The sequence below is a fragment of the Vicia villosa genome, unplaced genomic scaffold, assembly GCF_029867415.1.
Source record: "Vicia villosa cultivar HV-30 ecotype Madison, WI unplaced genomic scaffold, Vvil1.0 ctg.001111F_1_1, whole genome shotgun sequence".
In the NCBI taxonomy this organism is placed as follows: Eukaryota; Viridiplantae; Streptophyta; class Magnoliopsida; order Fabales; family Fabaceae; genus Vicia; species Vicia villosa.
In genome coordinates, this window is record NW_026705482.1 from 426,772 (window position 1) to 448,730 (window position 21,959).

At 31.8% G+C, this 21,959-nt stretch overlaps 2 protein-coding genes across 2 annotated transcripts; one reads left to right on the forward strand and one right to left on the reverse strand.

The window, feature by feature from the left end:
* Positions 1-5,259: 5,259 nt before the first annotated feature.
* LOC131633312 (uncharacterized) lies at positions 5,260-5,670 on the forward strand. The gene has a single exon (XM_058904026.1). It carries the CDS (start codon positions 5,260-5,262, stop codon positions 5,668-5,670), a length of 411 nt encoding a protein of 136 aa, XP_058760009.1.
* A 13,995-nt stretch (positions 5,671-19,665) lies between these two features.
* LOC131633313 (cysteine protease XCP2-like) lies at positions 19,666-21,021 on the reverse strand. The gene is made up of 4 exons (XM_058904027.1): positions 20,820-21,021; positions 20,394-20,623; positions 20,081-20,221; positions 19,666-19,893 (listed from the first exon to the last, which is right to left on the reverse strand). Exons 1-4 carry the CDS (start codon positions 21,019-21,021, stop codon positions 19,666-19,668), a joined length of 801 nt encoding a protein of 266 aa, XP_058760010.1.
* Between the last annotated feature and the right edge of the window lie 938 nt (positions 21,022-21,959).

The following is a 21,959-nucleotide window of genomic DNA, read 5'->3' on the forward strand; positions in this document are numbered from 1 at the left end:
ACAAAATAATACTAAAAATAAGTAAAAAAAAATACAAAACTAAATATTGAATAATTAGTACATAATAATAATAATAATACTTGTGAGTAAAATATAATATTATTTTTAAAAATATTAAAATTTGTTTAAAATTAAGAATACATATTTTTTAATTAAAAAATTATATTTTTATTAAGAAATATTATAAATCACGTATTTCAAAAAAATATTAATAAAAATCACAAAATTTTTATTAATATATTTTAAAACTACATCATTTTATATATTTCTTATTAACAAATGTTATTTTTCATTAAATATTGTTTACTCTCAATTTTAAACAAATAAAATTTATTAATAAAATTACATTCGATTCAATTAATGTTATTAATTTTTTTTTTAAAATGTGATTTTTAATATTTATTAACAAAAAATTTTATTTTTAAATTAAAAACAAATATTTTTTCTTAACTTTAAACAAATTTTACTATTTTATTTAAATAAAATTATACTGTATTTACTTATTTTACACTACAAAATTGATATATTTTTAAAAATCATTCAAAATCGTATAATATAAAAATAAATAACAAAAACTGAGTAATGATTAACCCAAAAAAATATATATGAAGTGAATAATAAAACAAATAAATTTTTTATTATTTTTAAACAATTTCATTTTACATTTTTTTTTAATTTTTTTTTAAATCTCAACAAAAAGTTTATGTATTCATTATTCATTATTTAATTTTTTATTCACATTTTGAACATTATTTTATATTCTATTTAAAATTGGTACAATTTCAGTATTTACTTTTTAAATAATAGAATATGAATTTATATAGAGAAAATAAAAAAGTAAATTTGTTTTAAAATAAAAAGAAGGTTTGTTTTCTAAGAATCTTGATTGGTTTTATAAAAATGATTTCGAATCACGTTTTCTTTTTTACAATGAAGAGTAATTTAATTGTTAGAAAAAGTATGAGAGAGTTTTTAATTTTATGTGAAAAATAAATTATGATTTGATAAAATAAAAAATTGTTTATTACCAAAAATAGGAGGAAACAATCATGAGTTACTAAGTGGGCATTTCTAACCATTAGATTAAAATCATATAAAAAATTATAAATGAGTGTAACTATTAGTGTAATATATTGGTGTAAATTTGATCATCCTTTTATAGAGGAGGATCAAATTACACCCTTAAGTTACACTAATAGTTACACTCCTTTATGACCTTTGATTTTATTTTAATCTAATAGTTATTAAATGACTTTTGAACTCATATGATTATTTCTAAAAATAGATTCCTCCACTTTTGTTAATAAGTAAACACATGATTCTTTTTAATATTTCTTTAAAAAAAATCAGAATTCTCAAATATTGTTCATGATTCTTAATAAAAAATAGTTTCTTATTATTTTTCAAATAATATATTAAAATTTTGATTTTAATTAAAAGGAATTTTCATAAAATGATCAGTTTATATATATATATATATATATATATATATATATATATATATATATATATATATATATATATATATATATATATATATATATATATATATATATATATATTTGGTACAACATAATTATTATGCACATTACTCGTTAATTTTATTTGTTCTTTAATATTTTTAATACAATTTTCTAATATATTTTAAAACTTATAAATTTTATAGTGTAGTTTAATTGAATAAAATATTACTTTATTTAAGTAAAAAAAATAAAAAATTTGTTTAAAATTGAGAGGAAAGAAACTTTTTATTAAAAATAAAAATTATTAATATATATATATATATATATATATATATATATATATATATATATATATATATATATATATATATATATATATAAATATCAGTACTTTATTCATGAAATATACTATATAGATAGAGTAATTAAAATGGTATGAAATATCTTACTTAATTGGGTTTAAAAAAAAAAGACAATCAAGCCTTCTATATTATTGACTTGAAGAGAAAATTACCAGTAAATGATCTATATAGATGGGGACAACTTCTCTACACATCTAAAAAAGTTGGATAGTATACCTTCAACTAATCATATAACATCATTTCATTTTATCATCTTTAATTCTTTATTAAATGATACATTTTTTTTGTTATTTTCAATACATTTTACACTAAGGATAACTTGATAAGTGCCAAATTGTAGTTATTTTGTGTATAGTTTTGTGGCACTTATTTTCTCTTTTTCCTCAATTTAGACGCGTTTTAGTGTATATTACATACAATATGTAGCCTTTGTGTTTTATCAAGTTTTTGATTCATTTATGTACTGACTAATAGTTTTCCATTCAAGGGTGCAATTTTGGATCAATAAAAGAGTGGCCATTAGAAGAAGCAAATGAAGAGTAAAGTGCAGACTGGTGTGAGTCGCCCAGCGGAACAATTGGCTCGCCGGGCGAGCGTGGAAAATAAATTGCCAAGTTTCTGTTTTGGGCCGCCTCATGGTCGCCGGGAGGAAGAAGAAGGTGTCATCGGGCGAAGCATTTCGTTCGCCGGGCGAAAGAAGATATTTTTGCCAGTTTATTGACGAGGCAGAGGCTGTGCATGCTAGAACAAGTTTCGACTACTACATGCTAGAACAAACTTTGACTACAACACACTACTTTTTCGAACCATGAACCCTTGTCGATATTAGAGTTCAATCCAAAATACCACGAGTGCAATTGAAAAAAGCGGACAGACGGGCACGAGACGCTTATTAGTATCAGCGGTGGCAGAATAGACTGTGGCCCGCCGGGCCGACCCGTGCACCCGCCACAAAATGGCAGGTTGGGTTGGGCTTTTGGGTCTGCCACCCACCAAAGTCTGCCCTGCCAAAATAAGGCTTAGGGTTAAATAAGTTTTTTCGTCGAACTTTGGTCCTCCCAAAATTTTTCGTCACGATTTTTGGTCCCTCCCGTTAGATTGCACTAACGGAGGCTTACGTGGCACGCCACGTATGACACCACGTCAGGTAAAGTTAAAACTAAAAAAAAATATAGATTGCGGGCGAGGGTTTTAAACCCCCTTTAAATAACTTAAAAACAATAATTTTAAAGCACCAATTCCCACCGTTGTCCAATTCCCAACAATAACATTTATGGGGACAGGAGCCTCATCCAATCAACATATTGCATACAGGTGCACTTATATATTGAGATAAAACCTATAACAAATGCAACAAGAAAAATAAAATCTAACCTCAACAAATTCAAGTAAAAAAAAACCAACTATTGCTAATTTCAAGTTCAAGAAGTGGACACAAAGAAACTCTAACTATAGACGAATAAAACTCTAATGAAATGCACAATTGAAGTATCAACAAAAAAAACTCTTCTATCAAACATTAACATACTAAACATAACACGCAGTTCCTCAAGCAAGCAACATAATTCTTCAACTAATAATGAACAATAATCCATGAAGTGACTAGAAAACATAAGATATATAACACAAACAGAAATTAACATACAAGTTGCAGTCAGGGAGTTGAAAAATCCAGTAGATGGGTTCTTAAACATCATACACAAGTGGCATAACATAGCATCTACTTTACTACATACAAGGTGATATCAAAATCTCTTGGTAGTTCTCCCGAATATAAATTGCATGCTCCAACATCAACCTTCAACGACTATTTTCGAAAAAACAAGATGAAAATAGTGAAGTATAAAAAATAATAACAGGTGTATTATTGTTCTTTATTTTTATGTTGTCAAAATTAAACAAAATACTAACTTATGTAAATGACATGCATTTATGCTAAATATAGGATTTTTATAACAATTATTATTTTATTTATTATCATTTATTTTATTAAATAGAAAAAATTAATTTGATTAATTGATAGAAGATAAAAAATTATCCCATCCATAAATTATATCTTTCAATGATATTTTTTATTAATTTATTTGTCAAGTTTACAATTTTTATAAAAAATTATTAGGAGTACTAATTTATATTAATTTTATACAAATTATACAAAAAAAATATTAAGTTAAATTCATTAATGAATAAAAATATATATAGCTAGAGCAATACTAAATAAATAAAATAAACAAAAAAAAATAAGAAAGGTGACTAAGACTTTAATAATTTTATTAATTGATAAAAGATAAATAATTGTCCCACTCATAATTTATATCTTTCAATGATATTTTTTATTGATTTATTGGCCATGTTTATAATAATTATAAAAAATAATTATGAATACTAATTTATTTTAATTTTGATAGAAATTGTAAAAAAATTATTGTTTTTTAAGTTATTTAAAGGGGTTTTAAAACCCCCACAATCTGGCTCTTTTTCTTTAGTGTTAACTGTTACTGACGTGGCGTGACACGTGGTGTGCCACGTAAGCCTCTATTAGAGTAATCTAACGGGAGGGACCAAAATTCGTGACGGAAAATTTTGTGAGAATCAAAATTCGATGAAATTTTTTGTAGAAACTATTAGTGAAAAGTGTCATATTTATAGGGACCACTAACATATTTAACCCTAATTTTAATTCTTGATGGTTTTATTTGATATATTTATTTGTGAATATGTGGAATATTTTTTAAGTAAAATTTATTAAAAATTATTCTAAAAAATAATTGAAAAAATTAATTGAAAGGTAAAAAAAACTATTAATCTATTAAAAAAATAAAAAATAATAAAATTAAAAAAAAAAGTCGGACAAGCCCGCCGCCCACTAAAATAAAAGTCGGACAGGCCCATTTTTATTTGACGGGCTTGTTCATCCCACTCTTTTTTTGGCGGACATAAGACGGAGCGGGATGGAGCAGAACAAGCGGCATATTTTACCACTCCTAGTTAGTATAAGTTTAACACGTGCCTGTTTGAATCGTAGTTAGTATAAGTTTAACATGTTAATTTAGAAATATAAATCATAGCTTGGTTGTATAAATTTGTGATTGGAAACCAGTAGCAGACATACAATTCACACTCTTTCATAACTATTAACTATTATTTAATAAAAATAAATTATAATTCATATTAATAATTCTAAATAATTAATCATTATCAATTTATAATTAAATAATTAATCCAAACAAGACATACAGATAAAAACAAAAGGCTGCTAAAACATATAAATTAGAGGCAAATTGGACCAAAAAAATGATAATACACAAGTCTTTGTTTTCTCCATTAAAGATTTCTTTGACGCGTTCATCCTACAGGTTTATTAGTGTATATCACTATTTCATTCAATTGCAAAATATCCTTCCTTTGACATTTAGAAATTGCAAGTAGCTATAATGGCAAAGAAAGATGGTTCAGTAGTTGCTAAGGGCCACGAAGAAGGAATCAAATTAGCAACCTCAATCTTGAATGAATTTGGACTTCCACCAGGACTTCTTCCACTAGTTGATGTAATCAAAGTTACTTTTGCAAGAAGAACCGGTTACTTCCGAATCTTGCAAAAGAAGAAAGTCGAACACAAGTTTGAATTGATTGGAAAGTTGGTGAGTTATGATACTGAAATCAATGGTTACTTGTTGAAGAAGAAAATTAAGAAGCTTAAAGGTGTGAAAGCTAAAGAAGTCATGCTTTGGCCTCCTGTCTATGAAATTAGAGTTGATGAGGTATCTACTGGAACGATTCACTTCAAGGGTTTTGCTGGGATTGTCAAAACCTTCCCAGTTGAAGCTTTTGCTATAGGTGATTAATAGATGTAACTATCATGTGATTGATATGCAATTTTCATAGATTTTCAAACTATGCAATAAACGTGTCATGTTTCATCGTTAAATTTTCTTACTACAAGGTTTTTATGGTTAAATTTTCTTATATTTCTCACCCCAAAATTCAATAGATAATTTCACTTATATAAGTTCAATAGATAATTTTACTTAAGTTGAGTGCCTGAATTTAAACATTAATGCCTTAATCTATTGTTGGGATTTAACTTTCTGTTTGTAAGTAGTGGGGTCCTAAATTTATAATGGGGATGCAGAAAAGTTTGTCATATGAGATAACAAAAGAAGCATGGTATAAAGGACGAATGTTACCCGGTTCAAATGCCATGTTGCACTAGAAATTGCATATTATGATTGTCATTAAAATTGTGACATTATTATGATTGTCATTACTGGAACTCAAACTAGTATAGGGAAATACAGCTTCATATTTAAATAAAATAGACAAACACTTAGTTGTGCCTGAATTCTAGAAAAATACATTTCCTTGCACCAGAAGAAAAAGATAAACATCCAAAAATTTTGAGATCATGAAAAAGTAGAAGGATATCTGTAAAGCTGTCAAAATGGGCTACCCGACCCATTTAGGACCGGCCCTAATGGGTCGGGGTTTTTTAGGGTTGGCTCAAAAAAGCCCTATTGTAATATGGGCCTCAAAATTACTACCTGAGCCCGGCCCTAGATGGACTTCAAGCTACCCGACCCTAAACGGGCTTTTTTTAATAAAAAAAATAAAACAAAAAATACACTATATTTATTATAAATTAAATAAAAAATTATATTATTTTAAACATAATACATTTTTAATTACTGCATCATCTTTTATAAATACTATAATATGTTTTTAAATATACTACATGTTTAAATTGTAAAAAATAATACTCAAATATTTAATATAAGAGAAACTAATAGAATACGAGGAAATAATGTTGATTATATTAATGTATAATATTTAAAAGAGAAAGACTGAATATAATAGAAACAAAATTTAGTGAAGTGAGAAAAATCAATGTTTTATTTTGGAGTGACACAATACAAAAACTAATATAATTTTTTGAAATTTATACTTGTGCGGGCACCCATGGCCAATATGGGCTAGCCCTAATGGGCAGCGGGCTTTTTAGGGTTGGGCTAAAAAAGCCCTTAAAATATGGGCTCTAATTTGAAGGCCCAAGCCCTATGATTTTTCGGGCCGGACGGGCCGACCCATATGTGCTAGCCTATTTTGACAACTCTAAATATTTGTATAATTTTTTAAGAAGAGTTTTGTTATATAAATTGGGAGTACAAGTTCAAAAAATAAAAAAGTGGCATCTCGTGTTTAAGATTTATGAACAAACACTTCTAGAAAGCTTAGACTAAAAAAAAAGAAAAAGAAAAGCCCTAGTCACATTCAAAAGGTACCTGTGTTTTCTTCAACAATATAATTTTGTTCGGATTTCTTCATATACTAAGTTTGATGAAAATTCCTAATGATGCATAAAAAGATTTCAGGAGGAATTCAACTCTATTATCACTTTTGATTCTTTTAGTTTTTGCTGAAAATTGTGTGGAAACAAAATTGTAAGCACAATTGGTGAATAGTGGAGGATTTAGGGTATGTGGAGAAGAAGGAGAGAGAATCATTAATTTCATTAACTTTCACTAGTTTAGGATGAGGATGCCTCCAAATCATTTTTACCAGAGTATTACAATAATTGTGACATAAAACAAAACATTAAAATATAAGAAAAATCCAAAACATGAGTTTGTAATCGGTTAATACATCTGGTTAACTGCTTACACAGACAAACAGAAAAAACATCTCATGTCAAGTGTAATCTGTTAACGTATTTGGTTAACCGGTTACATCAACTCAAAACCAACTTTTCAGACCCTGGAAGTGATTGTTATCCCGCTGTGACGGCTTACACCTCCGTGTTATCCAGTTACAACACTTGAATTATTGAGTTTTTATCCAACACACCACCTTAATTCAGGTGTTCCAAGTTCTCCATGTCCATGCTCATCTTCAACTTCTTGAACACATCATATGTGACTCCCTTAGTCAGTAAATTAACAACTTGGTCCTCATTTCTACAATATCCCAATCTTAACTTGCATTTAGTAACAAGCTCCCTCAAGTAGTAAGACCTCATCTCAATGTGCTTGCTCCTCTCATGTGCAATTGGGTTCTTAATAGCTGAAACATTATCTATACCAAGAATGTGACAGTCTCACCCTCATTATTGCCTAACTCTCAAGCTCTTGTTACTATGATTCAAGTTGTTGCAATTGCACATTTATTTGAGGATAAATTTTGACATACTACAAATATAACCTCTCTATTCAACCAAGCCACCTCCACCCAACCAACCACAAAAGAAACCATCACTACTCTCAACTCAAAACACTAAACCATTCACCATTCCAATCAAACCTAGAACCATAAAAGGTATTAGCCCCGCTGAAATGCAATTGCATAGAGAAAAAGGTACATGTTACTATTGTGATGATAAGTCTATCCCTCGTCATAGATGCACTAACAAATACATAATGTTTTTCCAATTAGACGACGATGACTCTAATTCAGAGGCTCAGGCCACTGATGAACATCTACAACTGTAAACTGATGACACTATTAGGGATAGTGATCACCATTTGTCTCTTAATGCCACGAATAGGTTCCCTTCTTTGGGAACCCTTCATTTTACATGCAATGTGAATGGTCTAGAGGCGCAAGTCTTAGTGGAGGTGGTAGATCTGAGAATTTTTTCCAACCACGACTGGCCAAATTCTTGAAACTTCCCATTAAGCCTTTTCCGCATTTCAATGTGTTCCCTGGCCATGGCCATAAAATGGTGGCAGGAAGAAAGATTACTTATATGACTGTGACTATTCAATGGCACCCCATTACCATATCCACATTTTTAGGCTTAAATAGTCCTTTGGTCCCTGTAAGTTGGTATGTTTTTTATTTTTGTCCCTGCATTTTATTTTTCTTGGAAATGATCCCTGAATGTTAAAATTATTTTGGTTTTAGTCCCTTAGATTAAAATCTGCAGAAAAATTCAAAGGAAAATCCGCAAGAAACATAAAGATTTTCTTGCGGATTTTAACTTTGGGGACTAAAACCAAAAGGATTTTAACATTCAGGGATCATTTCCAAGAAAAATAAGATACAGGGACGAAAACCAAAAACACGCCAACTTACAGGGACCAAAAGACTATTTAAGCCACGTTTTATTACCTTTTACCATGGGAGACTTGATCCTTGGATCATCATGGTTAGCCACATTGGGGCCCCATGGGGCTGATTATAATGCCTTGGTATTGAAGTTTTTCAATGGAAACAATAGCATTACCCAACAAAGTAAGTCCCCTCATAACACAAGGCAAGCCCAATTACGCCACTTATCAATATTGTCTACTACTTATGCTATCTATGAAGTCTTTATTCTGTACTACCTACAATGGTCAGCTGACGTAAAACCTAGCTCTATACTACCACCTACCATAGACCATGTCTTATCAATATTAATGACAACCTACAAACACTTGTTTTGAGACCCCATCACAATAACCACATATATACAACATAATCACTAGGGCTGGACAAATAATCACCAACCGGTGGTAACCGACCGATCCAAATCATTTATTTGGCATTAGGTCGGATTTGAACGATTTTCGATTTTGATCGGATGATTGATTTGGATTTATTAGGGTTAGACCGGTTCGGTTCGGATGGTTATTTTGAACCCATCGGGAACCGAATCCGACCGAATTTAATTGATATTTTATTTTAATTATTAATTATATATATTTATATCACTTGTTTTAATTATATATATTCTTCTCAGTCTTAATCACCACTTAGAAAACCCTAGTTCCATTCTCTCTCACTTCCTCCTCCTTCATTATCTCTTGTCCCAGCTGCCGCTTCTTCGATCATTGATTTAAATTGTTGGGTGTGTACTATGCAAATCTAGTGTCCGAAAGATATTGAGATTTAACTTTCAAGTCCTCCAGATCTCAAGTCCTCCAGATCTGGTATTCGCAGGTAAAATAGATCTGAGAAGTTTTGGCTCACTTTCAAGCTCTTTTTCATGGTAAATTATTCATATATTTGTTTGGTATTTGCAGGTAGAATAGATCTTGGGAGTTTTGCCTCACTTTCAGGCCCTACATTCATGGTAAATTATTTATATATTTGTTTGGTATTTGCAGGTAAAAAAGATCTTGGGAGTTTTAGCTCACTTTCATGCCCTGCATCTTGGGAGTTTTGGCTCACTTCCAGGCCCTGTATTCATGGTAAATTATTAATATATGATAGTTCTATATAATTTTCTATATATTAGTATATGATAGTTCTATATTTTGATGTCATAGTAAAGTCTTTAAATATGTAAGTTATGTGAAATATTGATTGTGGAAGATGAAAAGAAGTGTTGCATATGAGAATGATCTTAACATAAATGATACCAAATTTTGATTAGATTTTCAGGGACAGAATAAAATGATAATTTCTGTTAAAAATTCTAATAAAATAACATTGTTTGCAAGAAGATGATGTTTCTGGTGTGTGTATTAGTATGATACTAATTCAATAGAGTTTGTTGCTATATAATTAATCCATTAGATTTATGTTGCTAATGGCTTGTTCAATTAAGATTTTATAAAATTGTTTCTATTTTATTAATTTTTCTAATACCACTTCTTCTTTTTATGCAGGATCTTGTTGCAATTGGATTGTAGCATAACCTTGTTGCAATTGGATTATAGCATAATAAGGTTGTTTTGAGGGAAGATATCTTCAAGTCCAGTAAACATGAACAAGAGAGAAAAATAAGAAAATTGAATTTGAAGAGAAAAAATTGAGAAGACATCAAAGAAAGATTATATTCAAGAAATAGAATATAAATAGGCACAGTTGGATGAAACATCAAAATGCCACAAAAACATGGACAAAACAAATATTATATTATTTACTATGCTTTTTAATCTTTTAATTTTGATAATTTTACAAAAGATTTATACTCTTGTAGAAAAACTTTTTTTTTAATAAAAAAATTAATATAATAGTCTCATCATATTGGGAAATTAAGCTAATTTTTATAATTTAAAACTAATTGAAAATCAATAAATTTCTAAATTTCTAAATTTTAAAACGCGTCAAGTTGGCCCATAATTTATACTGGCCCAGAAACTGACTAGATTTTAAAAAAATTAATATAAAATAATGTTTAATTGAATTTAAGTTGGGCTTAAAATTTGATATTGTCCATTAATGTGCTTAACCGAAAAAAACCGATTTAGCAAACCAACCCGAAGTGAACCGAACCCGAAAAAACCGATACTCAAAAGGGTCGGAAATCGGGCCAATATATCTAACTTGAGGGTTGGTCCAGTTTTAGGTTTTGGGCCCGAACCGAACCGTTGTCCACCCCTAATAATCACTCCATTTTTCTCATTGATGAATCCAAAATTGTCAATGTAAGACCATACCGTTATGTTGGCAGTCAGAAAGCCTAAATTGAAACCATGGTGGATGAAGTGCTTAAATAAGGCATCATTCATTCTAGTACTAGCCCTTTCTCTTCCCCTATCACATTGGATAAAAAAAAATATGGGACATGGAGGTTTTGTACTAATTATCGAGTTCTCCATGCTATAGAAGTTAAAACTAAATTTCCTCTTTCTACAGTTGATGAACTCCTAGATAAACTTTATGGTGTATAATTCTTTACAAAACTTAACTTGAGTCCATATTGTGAAGTCAAGCTTCCTCAATTCCATGTTTTGATGATATCAACATTTATGCACGAGCATCAAGAAAGGATGAGAAAAAGATTCAAAGAGCATTCAATCCAAGTCTTAAAATAGCATCAAGTTTTTTAAAGCAATATTTGAAGACATTTTGAGCTTAAGCATTATAGGTATAAACATGTTTTTATCTTAATAATATAGTGCTCAAAACTCATATATTATTGCATGCGTTCATTGAGTCATACCCTTAAAAAACATGGCCTGTTGGAAACTTTAAAAGTAAAACAAACTATTTTTCTTCCCAGCGTAACCCGTTACGGTTTTAGGTGTAACCGGGGTCACGCAGCCAACCTCTGTTTTGCCCCTGGAAGTGTTTTTTCTCACAGCGTAACTCGTTACACTATTTTACGTAACCGGTTACAGAAACGTGTTTTTCAAATTTTAAGCTGCAACGGTACAGTGTAACCCGTTACGACCATTCTCGTAACCGTTACAAATGAAACAGTGGCAGTGGTTCATCATTTTTTCTGTTGCATACGAATCAGATTGTGTGTCTACTAATCATTGCACATTGTCATTGAAACATACTCATTCCTAGGGCTGTATAGACACTATATAAACCATTTATTTTGAGATTTGTTTCTTACCTCTTCCATTTGCAATTTTACAACTTACTCTCTCAATTTTCATACTAAGTGCTCATTGATATTCAAACTTTCACATTGAGTTTTTTCTGCATTCGTATTTCATACAAGTTCAGAAAAATTCATATCATAAGTCATAAACATTGAGCACTATACTATCATTGATAATTGCTTGTTTGGAAGGGAAGATCATTCTTATAGATTGATATATATTCATATACTTTCTTACTCAAATAAATTTCCAGATTTTGGTTATTATTGACTTGCTGTCCAGGATTGTTGGAAGCAAGGGTTACATGATTAGAGAGAGGATTATTCTCTTAATCATTTGGTTTGATCAAGGAGAGGATTGTTATCTTGATCATTTGTTAGTCAATCACAAGAGGATTGTTCTTGTGGATTGCATAGGCTTTTGCAAGTTGCTTACACTAGTAAAATCTCTTTCGTGTTTGAATAGAGTACTCTCGGACTGTGATATATCTTCGTGTCGTTTATTTTTTTGCACTTTACATCTTTCATAACATCACCATAAACCAGAAAAATAATACCATCATCTCTAAACACCGATAAAATTTTAAAGTACCTAATTCACCCCCCTCTTAGGCGCAATCTGTGCTTACATAGATTATCATCAAATAATCATGAAACCCAAGGATAAACCTAAGACATCCTTCAAAGCTCATCATGGACAATATGAAAGGCTTATGATGCCATTTAGATTGTCCAATGCCCTTGCCACATTTCTATGTCTCATGAATCAAGTCTTTCAAGAAGTTTTAAGGAAATTTGTATTGGTAATCTTTGATGATATACTGATTTATAGTCCCACCAGCCATTTATATCAATTGGAAAGTTTCCTAAAGTTGTTGGAACACCACAAACTCTTTGTCAAATTTAATAAATGCTCATTTGGCATTACTGGAGTGGACTATCTTGGCCATACTATGTAGGGATTAGGAGTGACCATGGATAAATATAAGGTATAAGCGGTCATAGATTGGCCTATCCCAACAAACTTGAAAAATCTGAGGGGCTTCCTAGGATTTACATGGTATTATAGAAGATTCATCAAAGCCTATGCGAATATTGATTGGTCTCTCATTGAGTTATTAAAGAAAGAAAATCTTCATTAGTTTGAGAACACTGCCAAGGCTTTCTCAACACTTAAACAGGCAATGATTCCAATTCCTGTCTTGGTCTTACCTTACTTTTCTCAACCTTTTTTGTGGGAGACTAATGCCTCAGGCATTGACATATGGGTTGTTCTCAGTTAGAAGGGACACCCTATTGTAGATTTTTCACACAAAGCTGGCATCTCGAGCACAAAAATAATCTACTTATATCAGAGGATTTCGTTCCATTACTAAAGCATTAGCCAATTACATGCATTACTGACTAGGAATAAGTTTATCATCAAAATTGACCAACAAAGCCTAAAGTTATTGCTAGACAATACCTTACAAACACATGAACAATAGGCTTGGCTACACAAATTCATTGGATTTGATTTTACCATTGAGTACATGCCTGGAAAGGATAATAAGGTTGTAGATGCATTATCTTGAAAGTTCACCCTTGCTTGGTATACACCATTTGGCAATAGGCCAAAGAAACCAAATCCCTTCCTACAAGGCTTCTCAACCCTCTCCATTTTCCTGCTCATGTTTTGGAGACCATTGCAATGAATTTCATCATTGGCTTTCCAAACTCATGTGAATTCACTATCATTCTTGTAATAGTTGACAGATTGACAAGTGTGGTAATTTCTTTCCTATGAAAAGGATTATTACAGTCATAAGGTGGCTGAAATCATGATGCACATCACTGTCAAACTCTATGGCATGTGTAATACGGTGAACTGACTTTATCGAAATGTGCGGATAGCAAGAGTTGCCACCGACTTTTATTTTATCCAAATATCAGAAAGGCTAAAAGAACAGAAAAAACCTTTTAAATAAAAAAACTGAGTTCGGGGGGTAATTTATGCAAAGGGAAGGTGTAAGGCACCCTTTGCATCCATGGTTATCCATGGGCTCTTAATTGCTTTGCTCTTTTGAAAGAAACAATGTAGAAAAGAAATAAGACTTTAGCTTGTAAATAAGCGTAGCTTTTTGAAAGTTTTTGAGAAAAGGGTAGAAAAAGATTTAAGCCAGAGCAAGGCAATTAGGAGCAATTACCTGGTTAGATGAAAAATGTTCTTTTTAGCCTTTCAGGGCTATCCCTGCCATATGAGGGCAAGGAAGTCCTTTGATTTGGAGGTTGAAGGGTCGTCGAGTTATCGTTCGCCATAAGACTGTCCCATGCCATAGAGGGGCAGGTAGTCTAAGGGAAGGATCAGAATAGCCATCTTCGTTAGGCAACCAGAGGATACCTCAGCACTTCGTAGGCAACTTTGAGGGACGAGGTCATATTTGGCGAATCAAAGGCAGCATCATTAGGGACTTATGACCTTTGAATGAACTGAGGGCAATATTGCTGAGGCATCCTCGTATTCGAGGGACATGGCTATTCTGCAAAAAAACACAAGGCAACAGGCAACAGGCAACAGGCAACAAGAGGGGTACCATAAAAGGTGCGTGTGTGCAACAATCACGTGACCAGATTCAGAATAAATTATCTTATAATTAATTATTCTAATTCAATTCAATGGTTACACTCCCTAGAAATACTAACCACACAATAATATAATGACAGGTTAAGTGCCTTCAAGGCCAAACAATACACCAGGAAGCAGTTACAAAAATATTATGGGGAAGGGGAAAAAGAAACCAGGGGACCAGCAGGGCAATAGATCTGACATAAATAATAATTAAGACAGAAAAATAAATGAGGTTAGGTTTTAGGGTTACCGACTATTGAGCTTTGACGGTTGGCTAACCCTGAAAATTGGGAAAAAGAGAAATAGAAAACCAAGGGTGAGTGCATTATCGGTTCACTTAACAGTCGAGGCTAACTGTAATCTGATAAAAATAAAGTAAAATAAAAATAAAATTAATATGGAATAGAACTTAGCTTCTGATCTTGATATGGTTCGTGGTCGGAGGTATCCTCGATGCTAACCTTGAAAAACTACACAACAAGAGAAAGAATTTCAGTGCAGGCGTGATCTTCGTAAACTCTGATTAGGGTACGGATTAAATAAAATTAGCAAAATAAATAATCAATTTAATTAATTATTGGTTTTTCAACCTAATTAAAATAAAAAGCCCCAATTTGTGTTATAACCTAATGGTACCAGTGTTATAACCTAATTCGTGCTAAAATAAAAAGCCCCAATTTGAAGCTTATGAACCCTAACATGGTGGTTTGCTCATAACAGCACGAAAACACAATTAATTATCCAGAATTCATCATATTATCACATAGGTCACAAATATGCAAGCAAAAATTGTTTATGATGCATGAATCATGGAAATCGAGCAAGAATAGGAATGTGCAAACCGTGAGAAATTACGAATGGTTTTGGATGCCTGGAAGCCTGATGATGATCCAAATAGCTTCAGGAATCTTTAAGGAACGTGAATCGATCTTCAAATCGCCTTGAGAATGGCTGCAAATTGGAGTTCGACCTCACACTTTTCTTGAATATTTTTGAACTTGTATGGTGCTCTTTGACTGCAGAAAATTTGTGACCTTGTGATCTAAGAGTGTTATGTTTATATATTGGAAGAAATTAGGTCAACAAACTTAAACAAAATCCAATCCAATCTTTGTTTTGTAAATTGAGAAAATTTGATTTATGTATGTTTCTATTTTGGACCAATTTCAATCTCTCTCAATCTAATTTCTCTTATCACTGATTTGGCACTGAATATTTGAATTTTATGAGATCATATTTGATTGGAATCAAAGCAAATAAAATCTCCTCTTAATTTTATTGTTTTATATAATTAATTTAATGATAAAAACCATAAAAATAAATAATAAAACAAATAAAATAAGAGAGACTTGTCTTGGGGCATGCATGGGCTCAATATGAAGGTATGATAAGAGGAATATAGGCCCATTTGGAGATTCTTGAAGTTTTGGACCATTTCTTTTCATATATGCCTTTTAAAAATAGGTGAACTTGTGCACCTTGCCATTTCCTCATACTTCCATATTTTTTCAAGTTCTTGGACCTTTTAGAAACCTTGAAGAGTCCTCTAACCCATGTTTTTGGTCCCATGTCAAAATGATCTTCCATGCTCCTTGTGTGTTCTTTTGAAAAAGATGACTTTTGAAAAGGACCTATAATGTTTTGATCCCTATCTCTCAAATGAAGCATTTTTAGACTTGGCATGTGAGAGACAAAATTGTAGGGAATTCAATTTCCTTCAAAATGATCTTTGGATGGAAAATTTCTGATGTTCTATGTGGGAGTTATGGCTGGTCAAAGTTTAGTTGACTTTCTCCTATGAAAACCCTAATTTATAAACTTTTGGATTTGTTGATTTCTGATCTTTCCTTGATGAACCATGATCAATTCTTGATCAAATGGTGAATGATACTTCAAAATAAGGATGTTGACAAAAATCAGGAGTTTTGATTGTACTTCGACCACAGTTGACTTTTAGGTCAAATCAATCGACTGTTGACTTTCTGAGCAATTGAATGACCAACCCTTTGAATTGAGCTCTGAATTTTGTCATGGAGGTAGTTTGGAGTATCATAGACCATATGAGATGCCTTGGAGCTTTTGATCCATTGATTTCTTCTCAGAATAACAAAACCCTAGTTCTTTGAACCTTGTTTAGGAGAGGGTGTCTTTGAAAGTTGTACCTTGATTTGAATTTGAATTAAAAGAAATAGGATGGTCAAATTTTGGGGTATGACAGCATGCCTTAATCTACAAGATTTTCACTAGCAAGTTTTGGCAAAACTTATTTAGACTCTAATGCACTACATTAGCCATGAGGTTAGCCTACCACCCACAAAGTGATGGTCAAATAGAAGCACTGAATAAATGCTCAGAAATATATCTAATATTCCCCACCTTTTCCAATCCTAATGTGTGGTTTAAGATTCTCTATTGTGCACAATACTGGTATAATACAACTTTTCTTACGAGTGCATTAATAACACCATTCAAGGTCGTATATATGGACTATACTCTCCAACCCTCACCAAATCTCATTTGGTAAGGGAACATGTGACCAGGGCTTTGGATATGCTAACTTTTACTATTGGGTACCTTTGATACCTTTAGACTATTAGGTACCTTTTACTATTGTGCTAGGTGGAGAACGTTACATTGCAGTGCAGCGGTTGCATGGAATAAAAAAATACTAAAAGTTATAATTGTGGTGTGTTTCAGTTTTAATATATAAATAAAAAATTAATATATAAAGTAAAATTGTGGGACCCAATAGGTGTTCTTTAGAGTTGTACCGTTGGAGTGACAATAGAGTGAGTTGCTTCAAGATAATGTGGCTTAATGGGTCCCATGAAGAACTCAAAAATGAGTTGTACCATCAGAGATGCTCTAAGAGGCATAAATGCATGATTAAAAAAATATTTAATTAAAAGAAAATGAATAGTTAAGTAACATATAGTAATAAAGGCACCAAGGTATGAAATTTTTAGTCAGCCAGTCCTTTTTCATATGACCAGGTATCATCTTAGCAAATCCAAACTAGGGATAGACTTCTAGAGTAGTTGCATTGAAATTTGCATAAAACTCAACAAGCAATGAAATTCCAAGCAAACCAGAGATGATTTGATGTGTCATTTGAAGTGGGTGATTAAAATCTCGTTTAACTACAATCCTATGGAAGATGATTATGGAGCATCTAGGTAATCACAAATTGAGTTTGAAATACTTTGGCCCTTTCCCATCATTACTAGAATTGGCTCGGTAGCTTTCAAGATCCAACTCCCCCTACGTCAAAAATACATTAAATATTCCACATTTCACAACTGAAGAAGTTCAAAGGCAATTTGTTGGAACCCTATTATCTTCTCCCCGAGACTACCAATGAGTTTGGTCTTATTCTCTAACCTGAACATGTCTTACAAGCAAGAACAATTTTGATCAATGGTTAGAATTCAGTTCCATACATCTTTTAACACACCCCTCACGCCCATGAATGGACATCTAGAGCATGAAAATAAATGGTGGATGGCCTGATAGAGGAAACCTGATAACATGTGGCCCATAAGATCTTAAACTTGACTCTGATACCATGTTAAGAAATTTGGTTGGACCTAACTCAACCCTACAAAATCGGCTTGTAGAATGAGGATTTCCTCCACCTATAATGACATGTTCAGGACATATATTTTTTGATATGAGACTCTTAACAATAGCTGTGTAACTCATGCACCGGCTAAAATCTGTTTGACGGGTGCTTTTATAGTCAAATCTGATTACTTAATCCCTCGATTATAAAGAAACACCAAAGGGCTAGTTCCTTTAGTTTACACTTATAAACAAATAAAAACATAAATTGCAATAGTTGGGTTTCGAAGCGTGTACTGATTTGTTTGTAGCCTCGGTTTTCTTAAAAACCGAGGGAATATATTGTTTTTATTATTATAAAAAAAAAACAAAACATGGCGCGCCTAGGCATAATACCTCATTTTTTTCTAGATGACGTGAAAGCTTCATCATGAAATGTATTATTTGTAGTAGTGTGTCTGCCCCTTCATCGATGCTAAGCTAATGCTAACAACCTTTAGCGTCGGTTTTTGTCCTTTTAGCGAGGGTTTTAGGCCGATGCTAAAATGAAGTTTTTTATAGTGGTTGCTGGTAAGTAAAAACGTGACAATCTCTCCTAGCGTTGCGCTACAACTTTCAAGAGTAGCACATAATGCACCAATTCCCCTGAGAAGCAATGTCCCATCTAAGACGTCCATGTCCATGGATACCATGGCCGAATAACAACATATATCACAAACCATTGTCATATAAAGCAGGGACAGGAGCCTCGAAGGCAATAATTTTGAGCTAGCCGCAAGATCCAATAAGAAAAGCCCAACAGCGAAATAAGCAGCTATCCCATTTAAAGTAGACATACTTTTTTCCCCTCAGCATCATAGAGTATCTACCATAAGGATACCATGTCAATCTCTTATGATCCTTCATGCGGGTGACCGCATCCCACCAACCATCTCCCCTACTTAAAGAGGAAAACACGCCACTCTTTAGATATCAAAATCATTTCCATTAAAATTCCACGTTTTTGCACTCTTATTGACTTAAACGTTGGAGGGATGACCTTGTAGGTTAGTCTCCCCTCCCTTGTATTGAAAGTCGTGAAAGACCGCAACAAATTACAAACTCATACTTTACTATCAGTAACCAATTCCAAAGTAGAATAGAAAGCAATAAAAAATTATTTACTACATAATTTTAGGATAATGCAAATTACAACTACTTTATTATCATGACCACTTTACATCAAGAATAATAACCATGAAGAGGAGAATTCACATTTAAAAATAATATCAAGAGTAACCACATAACAAACTCTAAACTCTCACAAAACCATAAATTTTGCTTTAAATTATTTTTTATATTTAGATCCTTAGTTCTCTAAATACTTTTTTGAAGAGAGATAAAAAGAAATTAGTAAACTTAATTCTAATATGCTCATTTATTTTTGACTATTTCTATAGCCCATGCATTGATTGCACACACTCCATATTTTTTACCGGTCTCCCTTTTGATAAACATATAACCATTCTTTCCCCATTTTGTGCCAACTGAATTCTTCACAATCCAATATTTGTCATTGTCTACCGAATCATAACCGACTATTACCATAGAGTGAGTTACATCCATTGAATCCAACGGGCACTCTTGACCTCTAAATACTCCCTGCCAAAAGATAAATATGTTCTTCATTAACAAAGATATAATCCAATCATCCATTAATCACCCAATTGTTCTCTCACAGTTAAACAACATAAATATAAAATAACTACATCTTCAATATTAAAGTAGGTGTTAAATGGGTGTAAACAAAATATGATGAATAAAAACTCTACTTTATATAACTACTTACACCGGTGTAATGTTGAAATTCTCGTGTTTCTGCATAAATACCAACGTTCAGAGGTTGTTTTGCAACTGAACACAATAGACCATTCTCCGATCTCTTCACGAGATGATGTGATTTAATGCGACTAGTTGCACTATTTGGAATCTACATTTCATAAAAAAAAGAAGGTGGTATAAAGTAATACAATGTTTATACTAAAAAATACAAAATGAAATATTAATAGTTTTAAAGTGTGATGGAAGCTATATAATAATAAAATTTGGCTTATTAGCAAAACAACAACTATACAATAATAAAATTGATAGAAATTAAGAACCGTGGAGTTTCTGCAAACACCCTTGTTAGCTGTATAAGGATATCGATCTTGTGTTGCAATCCCTTTGTTTCCTTCTACCCAAATGAATGCTTTGTTTACATTTCCTCTCAAACAATTTCCATATGGTTCACAATCTAGAAGCTCTTGATCTGAAAGGCTGATAAGCTTCTTCGTCTTTATTGCAACTATTCCTTCGATAGCGGCAACAGTGGAGAATGCCCAGCAACAACCTAATAAAATAAATAAAATATAGTTAGTGATGGATCTTACCTAAAATTCTAGAGGAGCTACCTATATTATAATTGGAATTTAATAACTAAACCACATTTGTTCTTAAATATAAGATCTTTTTAAGTTTTTTTAATTTCTTTTTTTAAAAATTATTTTCCAATTTCAAAATATACTTCAAATTTAGAGGTGGTTTACTAAATGTTAATTCATCAACATCATCATTCACAATATCCATGTTATCACTGTTCATGGTCATGTATGTTTCCTTGAATTCCATGAAGCTCAAATCAGCAAAATTGGTTAGACCGAGAAGAGCGCTATGAGGTGAGTTTCTCTTTGCATTACTCTCTGTGATATACTTCAAATTTGTAACAAAAGTATCAAATTTCGTTGCCATTTTTTCTAGGTTACTGTAGACTCGTCCATGTTCTTTCTTCCATAGTTGAAATAATTGTATAGCATCATCTTCATTAGGAAGTTTATCAAGTTTAGGACCCAATATGGAGGTGTACTTACTGCTTGGGATCTCAAACCTTGAAGATATATTCAAGATATCTTGATTTTCATAAGTATTTTTGTTTTGAATAGCAAAATATATATATATATATATATAAGAATGCAGTGAAGATGATGAGGAGGAGTAATCGATTTGAGGTGTTTGAAATCCTCATCTTTTTTTTCTTAAACTATCTTGAAGATAAAACTTTGTATGGAAAGATGTGTATTCTTTAAAAGTTTTGAGATGCTTTGTATGGAAATTGGTTTGAGATAGTTTATATATCTTGGTATCATGAAGTCAATTGTTAGTTAATTGTTATTTCATACAATTACAAAATGTGCTTAATTATTTTAATTAGTGTTTCATACTATTATAAAATGTGTTTTACTTTTTCTTGATTATTTATTTCTAATGATTTACCAATAAATAATGTTAATACTTCATAATATTATCTAATCATTTCAGATTTTCGTGAATAAGACAAACAAAAAAAGACGAATGGAGTGGGTCTCTTCTGCATAGTCTTATTTTATTCTTTGATGAAATCCATAGTCTTTTTTTTAATCATAGAATGCATAGTCTTATTTTATTGTGTTTAATGAGAGATCTTAATCTATTCAGACCATTGACATGGTTAATAGAAAGTCTGTTTCTCATTATGACGGTGGCTTCCATGAAGAACAATGCTAACATATGTGCTTAAAAGTTGCGCTACCAATGCTAATGCTAACATGTAACGTGTGGGCAGACCTCTCTAGCTCGTCCAAGAGAAAAAGAAAAATGTCTCGTCTGTCTATTTTGTGAGTGAGGTGTTTAAAAGGCACTGTGATAGAATT

Bases quoted from the DNA above. Each gene is read 5' to 3' on its own strand.
- LOC131633312 (XM_058904026.1), top strand. From the start codon at position 5,260: ATGGCAAAGAAAGATGGTTCAGTAGTTGCTAAGGGCCACGAAGAAGGA.
- LOC131633313 (XM_058904027.1), bottom strand. From the start codon at position 21,021: ATGGCAACGAAATTTGATACTTTTGTTACAAATTTGAAGTATATCACA. The intron at 20,624-20,819 runs GTAAACCACCTC...TTATTTTATTAG, and splicing joins TGTTGATGAATTAACATTTA to GTTGTTGCTGGGCATTCTCC. The intron at 19,894-20,080 runs GTAAGTAGTTAT...ATCTTTTGGCAG, and splicing joins AATTTCAACATTACACCGGT to GGAGTATTTAGAGGTCAAGA.